The sequence below is a fragment of the Atta colombica genome, unplaced genomic scaffold, assembly GCF_001594045.1.
Source record: "Atta colombica isolate Treedump-2 unplaced genomic scaffold, Acol1.0 scaffold12, whole genome shotgun sequence".
Taxonomy (NCBI): domain Eukaryota; kingdom Metazoa; phylum Arthropoda; class Insecta; order Hymenoptera; family Formicidae; genus Atta; species Atta colombica.
Genome location: NW_017259206.1, coordinates 6,251,911 through 6,262,485, shown reverse-complemented (window position 1 = coordinate 6,262,485; position 10,575 = coordinate 6,251,911). Strand labels below are relative to the sequence as shown.

The window sequence follows — 10,575 nt, the reverse complement described above, 5'->3', positions numbered from 1 at the left end:
ATATATATATATATATATATAGAGATAGCAAAAGAGTAATAATAATTCAATCCCTTTAGTTAAATAACATTTTGTTATTTTTAACTTTCATGTGTGTTAAAATGTAAATCCATTCTTGATTAGTTTCTTAATTAATTTTAAATATTTATATTAACGTGCACTTAGTGAATAACAAATCAAATTTGAATAAAATTATATACATTTTGTCAAGTTCGAAATTGTTCATTGTTTAAATTAACGACATATTGAGAAGGAGCAATGGCGATCTATAGAAAAATGATTAAAAATAATTTAAATTAAATAATTTGATTTGAATTTAACAGTGTATTAATAATATTAAAATATTACGAATTTTAGAAGAAAATTATGTATGATTCTATACAGTACCGATCTCAAAAGTCTATTTTCGTTTCAGTATATTGCTTGAAAAATATCTCTGTTTATGTATAAACTCAGTGGAGTCCCGTAATTATGATCATAAAATTCTATACTTTTGCACTTCTGTATTATTAAAATCTGAAACTTGAACTTGCTCGTGAACGAGCACGAACGATCCATAAATGGGCGGTTGATAGTAACATGAGGCCGTCGGGGGATTCACAGTAATAATAATAATTATTATTATAACGATGATGATAGCAATAATACAAATAATAATATTAATAATAATAGTGGTATTGGTACTAAATCGTAATAATAATCAATAATAATAATGACACATGTATCTCTAAAAAGAAGACAGAGAGAGTCGAACTACTTACTATTATAGTTTATCGGGATGAGCTTATCGGATGTTGTAGTGATGTGTCATTCTCGGACACAAGGGATGGGGATTCTATAAAGGGAATGAAAGATATTGATCGGGGGGGAGGGAGGGGAGCAGAGTTCGTCCCCGCGGACAGATCGCGATGTCCACCGGGACGAACGGGAATGCCAGCTCGGAGCCAGGCCAAGCTGGCATTCTGTGATAGACTGCCGCGTGTTCTCCGTCTGCCGTCTCGCGATGTTTCGGATCACGGACGTCGATTACCACGTATCGAAGATACGATCGATACACGGTGTCGTTCGCTCACGTGTCGCAGCATCCGGTAACACGCGATCGTCCTGCGCTCCCGGAAATGCGCTACCGAGATCGTAGTGCGCCATCAAAGATCGGATAACCCTACCCTATAGAAAGATTGATGGGGGTCGATGGGATCGCTCTTTTGCACTCTCTCTTTCTCTCTCTTCCTCTCTCTCTCTCTCTCTCTCTCTCTCTCTCTCTCTCGCCCTCTCTCTTTATTTTTCTCTTTCTCCGACATTCACGCTGTGCAGTATTTTCACATTTTCCGGATTTATCGCTGAGAGTGCTTCTTACTCTGACATTCGTATTCTCGCTCTTTCACAACATACATACGTATGCACACACACACACACACACACACACACACACACACACACACCCACACTCACATACACACACACACACACACACACACACACATACATCTTTCTTTCTCACTTCTGCTCCAGTTTTCTCGCGACGAACTCGTGCCCACGTCCCGGTGATTAGAGACGTCGATGCCTGAGCTCGTCCCGAGGAGCAGTTTACTTCTCCTCGAGATGATGCTGCTGCTGCTGTTGCTGCCGCGCTGCTGAGGTTACTCATCAATCAAACCCTCCCCGTGCCGAGATTTACTGCTCGGGTTTCGGGAGCAATTCTCCCAGCTTCGGTTTGGCGTTCTTCTGCTCCTCGGAAGATTTTTCCTCCTCGCTGCTTTTGGTGTCTTCCTTGCTGTCTTCGGAAGATTTCTCTTCGGAAGAATCATCGGAGCGTTCCTTCACCTCTTTAGCGATTTCCTGCTGTTGCTGTTGTGGTTGCTGTTGTTGGGCTAGCTGCTGCTGCTCTTCAGCGGCTGGAAGGTCCGACTTAGCCTGAGGCTGCTCTGGCGCTTCCGCCGCATCTCGCTTGATCTGGCTAGATTCTTGAGGCTGTGCGGGCTGTTGTTCCTTCGCCGCTTCCACTTGCTGGACAGGAGAGTCAGCACTCTTCGGTTCCTTCTCAGCCTCCTTTTTAGCAGCTACCTCAATTGCCTTCTCCTCGCTTTTGGCTGGTTCCTCGACTTTGACAGCTGGCTGTTCGGCGGGTGCTGTCTCTAGCTGCTCGCTCTTTTCAATCTTCTCGCTCTTCTCAGCTGGTTTCGGTTCCTCTACCGGCGCGGCTGCTTGCGCTGCGTTTTGCTCGGCCTCGACAGGCGCGGATTTCTCCTGCAGCTGAACAGGTTCCTGAGCGGCAGGAACTGCAGCTGCGGCGGGAGCTGCTGCAGCGGCGGCGGCGGGCGCAGCGGATTCCTCGGCATCGCGGGTCACACGGTCGGACTTGTCATCGATCTTGGCGTGGGCGAGCGAGTGACCTTCAGATTCCTTCGGTAGTTCAGCTTTCGATTCAACCTTCTTTTCCTCGGTGGCGGCGACCGCAGGAATTTCCTCTTCCTTTTTCGCAGCTGGCTGCACTGGTTCCTCCAGTTTCTTCTCCTCTTTCGGCTCTTCGTTAACAGCAATCTTCTTCTCGGCAGCGCCATCAGCGCGCTTCTCGATGGCTACAGGCTTCTCGGCCGCAGGTTCGACCGCCTCCGCGCTTTTAGCTTCGACGGCTATGTTTTCTTCCTGAAAAGCATATCAATGTAAAATTAGAGGATGAAATTTAACTTAAGAATGATATAAAAGAAGAATAAAGTGAAAAAGAACAAAGAATATTACTTAATCAGGGGAATAAAAAACTTACTTTCTTTTCGGCTGAGATTTCAGCCGGCTGTTCCTGCGGCGCGAGCTGCACAGACTCTTTCGTCTCGGATGCCGCTTCCTTCAGGGTCTCTGGCTCTTGTTTCTTCTCGGTGGCCAACACTTTCGGCTCTTCCTTCTCCTCGAGTTGTTCCTCGGAGGACTTGGGCTGCACCTGAGCTTCCTCGGACACCGCTGCTGTCGGCTGTTGCGGTTGTAACGGCTCGTCCTGCTTCGCCTCGGCCGGCTGGGCTTCGCTAGCAGATTCGCTGCTTCTCACGGCAGGCTCATTAACAGCAGCTGGTTGCTCAGCCGCTGCTTGTGCTGGTTGGCCAGCTGCTACAGATTCTGCAGGTACGCTGCTCTGCACGGCCGCCTCCGCCGTCTTCAGAGATTTCACCGCGGTCTTTTCATCAATTACCTGCGGAATGTGGCCCTCATGATGATCAGCCACTGGCTGTGGAGGATGGCCCTCTTGATGATCGGCCACTGGCATGGCAGCGATCATTTTCAGCCCCAAGAGGCATACCATCGTTACCACAGTGAATTTTATCATTATGATATCTGCAAAAAGATGTTCGATATTAGACATTTTTGTTAAAATTGACTAAATTATTACATCGTAGCATTTGATAAAATCTTAACTTAATTCTGTTAATTTGAATTAAATCACTAAGAATTTGCAGAAAAAGTATTTAATCGATAGCCTCAAATATATCTGAATATAAATATCGCGCAATAAGTCTTTTGTGACTGCAGAAATTATCTTAAGGTTTTACTTTCGTAATTAATTTTATAACTAGTTGCGCGTATTTTCATGCTAATATTCATTACATTATCCGCAAATGATGAAAAACGATCATGCATGACAATGACATTGTGAAATAAATATATTTTTATATATTAGGTGTAGTAAAAAGAAATCCATTATTTTTCCATTCAATTTCATGCAAAAATAATGGATTTCTTTTTACTACATCTAATATATTTATAATAAAAATTATTGTTGGTTATATGCGACATACATACAATTACATATATAATATGTGTTAATTAAGATTACGATGAGGGTTACAATTATTTTTTATCTTTCTTTATCTAACAAAATTCGTTTGGATCCACACTGAGAAGACATTGAGACGCTCAATCTTCTAGTTAGGCAAACGGACGTGAGGGCAAACTGTCAGCGTGACAGCTCGGCCTGAATGGCCGAGACGACCGAATGTATGAATGGGCCCAGTTGTAGATCGCGAGACGAAAGGACAACAGCTATGATTGTTAATGAGAGGACGAGAGCTGTAGAAGGCCTCGAGGGGAGGAACGGTAACGCTGGATGCCGATGAACATTACTATCGGGATTGTCGCGAGAGAGAATCGGCAGGAAGGAGAGGGACGGATGACATTGAACCGAATGCATCGAATAAGGCGAACATTATGGAACTAATGACAGGATGCGTGCCCCTCACGCTTGTTATGTGCTTGCATTTACGGCTTCTCCGCACATTCAATTTTTTTCTCCGTAAAATGCAGAAAAAAATAAGAAAGAATAGTTGTAACGTCTTGCACGGACTTTCGTTGTACACGAGGTAAATGAGACGTTAAGGACACGGATCTCTCACACCTCAAAGGAAGATTTGCATAAAATGTCGGAAATCGCGAATTTTTGAGTTACACGCGCGAACATTTAAAAATAATAAGTCTTATCATTAACCTTTATAATTTTTAGCAGATCTTACTTTAACGAATATTATTATCTAAAATTTTTAGGATGTTTATTATTCTGAAATTATTATTCTAAAATCTCATTCTTAAAGATTGAAAATTGAGCTACTATTTTTTAAGATACTTAAAAAAATTTAGAAAATATAGATTTTTATAAAATATACAATATATTATTTTCATTGATAGATTTATCCATTTCCATCAATATAAAATAATTTCAGTTTACCTTATTCTTTATTTTTTTCTAATTTTTAATGCTAGAAAAAAATGAGCAAAAATTGAACTGAAATTAAGTTAATTATATTGACGAAAACAGACATTAAGTTGATAATGTTCGCTTTGTATTTTCTGCGAAGCGTATGGATAATAAATTTACATCGCAAATTCTACTTGTGTTTATGTCGCAAAATACATCGCGCGATAGCGAAACACTAGACTATTCTGCATTCGCGAGTAGGTGTACGTGAAATAGGAGACAAATGACGTGGTATTTACGCATCATCAAGTTGGTGCGGCTAGATCGGCATGCATTAAGCTCGAGTTAAGCGTAGTCACTCCGACAGAAGCAATCGCTTTTCCAATCTGTCTTTTTGCGTAGCTATCGTCGATTAATCAATTCATCAATGAACTCGACGATTAAAATATATTATATATTATTATATTGTAGAAGATCACACTTAATTTTTAATTTTTGTATCCAATTATGAGTTCTAGTACTGATTAAAAATCGTGAAACAATAAAAATGATTTTGCTGAAGTATCTAAAAATTCAGCTAGATACAAATCTGAAAATAGTTTTGTTTAGATCATCAAAATAATTATGTATAAGGATGCTTAAACTGATTGAAAAAGGTTAAACCTTTTTGCCATCAATTTAAGCGTATATAATTATTTTATATACTATATAATTATTTTAATGGCTCATCAAAATTTTCAGTTCAGTATCTGTATCTAGTTAAATTTTTAGATACTTCAGCAAAGTCGTTCTTTCCATGTATTCCTAGAACAATTTTTTGATGATATGCGAATTAAAAATTCATAAGTCATATAGAAGTATAATAATTCTGCATTAATTAGCTATAACTGGAAAAGTTGTGAGGCATATATTATTCTCGAGTCGCGTACGGCATAGCGATTCAAATTGCTCGAGAGCGGGGGCTTCGTCGTATGCCTCTGAACAGTGGAAACCGTCCGGTTGTGGCAAACCGGAATACACTGAGAGTCGAGAGGGATGGCGAGAAGTGGCGATAAAGGTGGGAACAACGAGGCGTAGTTGCGGCGAACAGCGAACGAGGCGAGAGGTGGCAAAAGGATCCAGTTTTGACGATAAAATCGAGAGGGGGTTTTCACGTTTGGCAATGCAATTGCGACCGGGGCAGTTATTGCGTTCTTGCTGAAGCCGACCGTCTTTTCACTATAATATCATATCGACGATATTGCCGAAATCGCTTTGGCGTCGCGACAGAAAGCGACAGAAATCGAAACTGCTTTCCCCTCTCGCTTTTGCCCAAGAATCGCAATGCGCTTTCGCGTGAAAGTGGGAACTGTCCATATTGCAAACTGGGACTTCTTTTTATCTACAATTGCATAAACTGATTTTGATCTCCATGGTAATTATACTAATTACCGTAACTATAGTTGCTTGCTTGTTTCGATAGATAAAATAGATAGGTTTGTTCATTTTATATCTACTTCTATCAATGTGAATTAATTTTAATCTCGATTTTTTTATCTACTCTTTACTTTTCATCTTTTTCTACTTCTTAAAATTAGAAAAATATAAAAGATAAGTTAAAATCAATCTACATTGATAAAACGAGCATTAGTTAAACTTCTTGCTGACAGTTCATTTTTTCTCTTTTTCTCTTCAGAAAGAAAAAGAGGAAAGATAAATTCTATAAAAAGTTACAAAAATATAGGTCTAGATTGTAATTTATGAGATTCTCGATGCAGCTGAAGTATAAGACCCTGCACACAATGGAGGAATATTAGGAATAGAAATAAATATTAAGATTTCAACCAGAAATCGTATATTTCGATTTAACTAATTTCTGATAGATTTCTCTGATTTAAAGAAGTCTTAATACTTATTCCTCTTTCTAATTCCTTCTTCCATTGTGCGCAGTCCCTAAGTCTCCAAATATTTGCGTGGAATTAACTAAGCTCACTGCGGATGTAATTACACTGGATATATGACGGCGGCACGTAGTCACAATAAACTTAATTGTGAGCCAATTCAAGTATCATTGCCGTTGACTTATTGTTCGCGCATCACATAGACGTGTCTGTTAATTATTTCCTACACTGCGGGTTACATGAGGACGAACGCGTGTTTATCATGTCTATCGATGTAATCTTCTCATAGACGTAAAATAGATAGTCGGAGGCATTCTCTATTCTGTGCCTATATTGCCTACATTATTTCTTTTCTTTATTCTCCTTCTCTCTATTCTTTTTATTCTATGAATCTTCCATTCTCCATGCAATCTTCGAAGGAAGGAAATGAAGAAGAGAAAGAAAAAGCAGAAGGAAATCACGATGAGGATGACGCGCGTTGATCGCACCGCGAATACAGATAAGTGCTCGGCGGCCAGGTCGATAGACGCAGGAAATGCCTGTGAAAGATGATGAACGCCGATTACCTCATCAAGATCATCAGAGGTGTAATAATGGTACTACACTTACAAAGAAGTGTCGCGCGCTCCAACGTCAATGATTGTAGTCTTCTACTCTTCTCTCTCTCTCTCTCTCTCTCTCTCTCTCTCTCTCTCTCTCTCTCTCTCTCTCTCTTAGCCTTTCAGCTCTCGCAGCCTTTTCTGATTGCGACGTGTTGAAAGAGCGGCGTCCGCTCGTCTAATTTGAAGCTACGAAACTCCTTTAATTCGTAATTATAAGATTTTTACTCATATAAGCGCAAAAATCACGAATTTTGTTCCTCTTAGATTCATGTGAATCTAAGCTCATGTAAATCTGCTTCATCGTGATATGAAGAAGATTTTCGGGGATCGCGGAGTTGATTCTAAACAGAGATTCAATGCACGTTTGACTATCGATTGCGAGATTTGCCAAGATGGTTGCCGGTTGGCGACCTCGAGTCAACGTCGTCGCGGCGCAGGTAATTCGCAGATTGACAGATTAAGCCGGCTAATTATGGGGCGGGAAGGAGCGTGCAGCGGTAGAGGAACACGAAATTACGCAAACGTACTTCTTGAGAAATCTACAAATTATGTGTATAACGATGACGGAGCGTGGCACGCGAGCGACGTGCGTTTTCTCGCTTTGACCTCTTCATTTCTCTTTATTAACCCTTTAGCCGCAACGCACATCCAGCGAGAATTGGAATACTTATAATGAAATTTCGAGTTTTTGATAATAAATTTAATCGTTACTGTGCAATTGCAATGCCTTTTTATCTTGTTTGTCGGTAATTTGAAATAAATTCTACGTGCAATGTGTATGAATGTTGCAAGAGAAAATTGATATAAACCAGATAAGATGTTATACGTTAGATATGTTTGAATGTATTGGAAATTAATAGTTATCATAAGAAACATAATATAAATTTTAATAACTAATAATATGGATTTAATTCTGTTCAGCTTTATTTGATCCAATATGTAATTTATTTTCTTGAGTTTTTCTTTTCTAATATTTGATGACTTTGTTTGTTAATGTAAGATTTTTTCTGTGAAAACTTTTTATTTTTTAGAATTTTTTAATCAACTGGACCTAAACGACATGATTGTAAGTATAATAAATTTGAACAGATTCGCATTGACACCGATAGTGTTAAATTTATGATGTAAGAAGATCTTTTTAAATCATGATTAAATTCATGTTAAATCTATGTCAAAATCACGTCCACGTTTTTTAATGTGTAGTTCAAGACAAGATTTAATTTTGGAATGGATTGCAATACATTTTTATAGAGAAGAGAAGGGCATTTGTCGAAGCGTCGTTCGCTATTTCGAAAATCCGCATTCGCCGCGCCCCGACTAATTGAACGAACGGATACAAGCGCGGACGGCGAACAATAGCATTATCGCGCGCGCTCCACTTTCAAAACTATCCCCGTCGTCGCGGCGAAGCCGCTACTCGGCATCGAGTCCTACGCGTGTTACGAAAGAAATACTTATAGCTGCGAGAAAAATCTCCCGTGCACAAACGTGAGGCTAATAATCGTGCCAAGTCCAACCAACCGCGTCTGTCGACCGCACATGTCACTGCGACTTGAGATTTTATCGAACGGTCTCGATTATCGGTGCTCACCGGTAATCTATAATGTAACTCGTTTTGAAACTAAATTATGCATAGGGACGATTTCATGTAGGATTTAAAAAATAATAAATCGATGACGTGTCAGGAGTGAAAAAGAGTTCCACTTAACGTTTACGTGATCGATTATATCGAAGGGAGTTACTTGCGGATTCGCACGATGCTAATATCCAAAGAGCTAATATCGTTCAACGAAGGAATCCATGCTTTGATCGATCGATTAAAATATCGAGTCATCCGTGATGATCAACAAGCTCATTGGGGTTCCTGATCGAAAAATCATCTCTTCGCTGCGAAGACGCGCGAGTTTCTTCGGTCGAGGTATAATAGAACTCTGCGAAAAAGAAATGGAACTGTGTACTCACATATTTTTCTCTCCTCCGTGGAACGTAGAAGAATGCCAATCGAGTCGGCGTCGGGCACAAGCGGGACGATCTCTTCTCGGCTTGTTTTGTTCCTTGTCTCGCGGATCGGCTTTCACCGGGTCGCGCGAACTTCGCGATCGATCGGAGAACGAAAGAAAGAACGCGGGGGAGGTTCTTGTCCCTGTCTCTCCTTCTTTTGTCTTCCCTCTCTTTTTTTTTCTCACGCGCGTGCGATTACGCTCGTTGCAAAGGATCGTTGGCGATCGGGATGAAGGTTGGGTCGTGTGTCGAGATGGAATCGCCGGGGCCCCGCTTATATACCCATTTACCCACCCGTGCTGACGGCCAGGATCGTGTAAGGGGGCCCCGATCCTCCTCGCCGATCGAGCTACCGGGAGGGGCCCCTTTTACTCTTCTCTTCGCCCTTCTTGGACTCTCTACTTACCTTATCTCTCTCCTTGTCCTGCACCTTCTCTCTTTTTCTTCCTCCTACACCGCTTCTCGCATTTCTGCCTCTCTTTCTCTCTCTTTCTCTCTCGCTCGCTTCTGCCTTTTCTTGACTTGCTCGCCGATTTCTTCGCTCCTTTCTGTTTCGGACTACGACTATGCCCGGCACTTCATGCTCGGTTCATCGAGATGATCTTCGCCAACGGATTCATAACACGGCTCATGTTGTGCTGACCCAATGGGATCACGCCTTGAACGAGCTTAACCCTGCCAACATTGTACTGTACGTTCAGCTAAGAGCGGGAATGTCGTAATAGATGGCCGACTAAGACTTCCTATTATTACTTCGCAGTCATTTGTACGTTATTCCAATTTATATAAAGTTAATTAATTCGCATGATGTGCTTGATTATCTAAAACGACAGTTAGTTAAAGGGTTAAATTATTTATTGTATCGAATGGTGATAGTACGAAAAAATTAAAAATACATATATTTTCTGAAAAGGGATGCCTGTAAGTGCTTTTTCTGGTTATAATTAAAATTTATAATTAAATACTACACTATTAGAAATATTTTTAAATTTCGTTAACTTTTTAAGTTACACAATTTGAACTTAATTTCATGACATTACATTAAATTTAATATCTTTATAAAAAATATATTTGTGTACATGTACATAAAATTTAATTAAAAATTTAATTATTTTTTATGAAAATTTATGAAATTTAATGTACTTTTCATAAAATTTTATTAAAAAGTACATCAAATCTTATAAATTTAATGTTAACACGTTCATTATATTTAAGTAACTACTGTAACTTAATTTTTAGTTAAATCATTCATTACTTTTACTTTCGTTCGTAACCATGAGCTTCATCTACATGTAAAGGAAGTTTGTGATTACATGTCTAACAGTGTAGTTGTAGAATTCTTAACAATAGTTAGAAGCAATTATCATATCTTGTATCATTATTGACTGTAACAAGGGCCTTGAAATTTGTTGAC

At 39.8% G+C, this 10,575-nt stretch overlaps 2 protein-coding genes across 3 annotated transcripts in view; one reads left to right on the top strand and one right to left on the bottom strand.

The window, feature by feature from the left end:
* LOC108694447 (serine/threonine-protein kinase S6KL) overlaps window positions 1–10,575 on the top strand; it is a 66,728-nt gene that overhangs the window by 9,942 nt on the left and 46,211 nt on the right. The gene's annotated exons all lie outside the window — the stretch shown is intronic.
* Window positions 600–9,431, bottom strand: LOC108694446 (enolase-phosphatase E1-like). The gene is made up of 3 exons (XM_018203954.1): window positions 9,123–9,431; window positions 2,765–3,324; window positions 600–2,646 (listed from the first exon to the last, which is right to left on the bottom strand). The coding sequence occupies exons 2-3, from the start codon at window positions 3,314–3,316 to the stop codon at window positions 1,675–1,677; spliced, it is 1,524 nt and encodes a 507-aa protein (XP_018059443.1). The 5' UTR covers window positions 3,317–3,324; window positions 9,123–9,431; the 3' UTR covers window positions 600–1,674.

What these genes read in the sequence shown, in the direction of transcription:
- LOC108694446 (XM_018203954.1), bottom strand. Translation starts at nt 3,316, where the DNA reads ATGATAAAATTCACTGTGGTAACGATGGTATGCCTCTTGGGGCTGAAA. An exon ending in AAATCTCAGCCGAAAAGAAA is followed by an intron (nt 2,647 to 2,764) that starts GTAAGTTTTTTA and finishes TATGCTTTTCAG; the next exon opens with GAAGAAAACATAGCCGTCGA.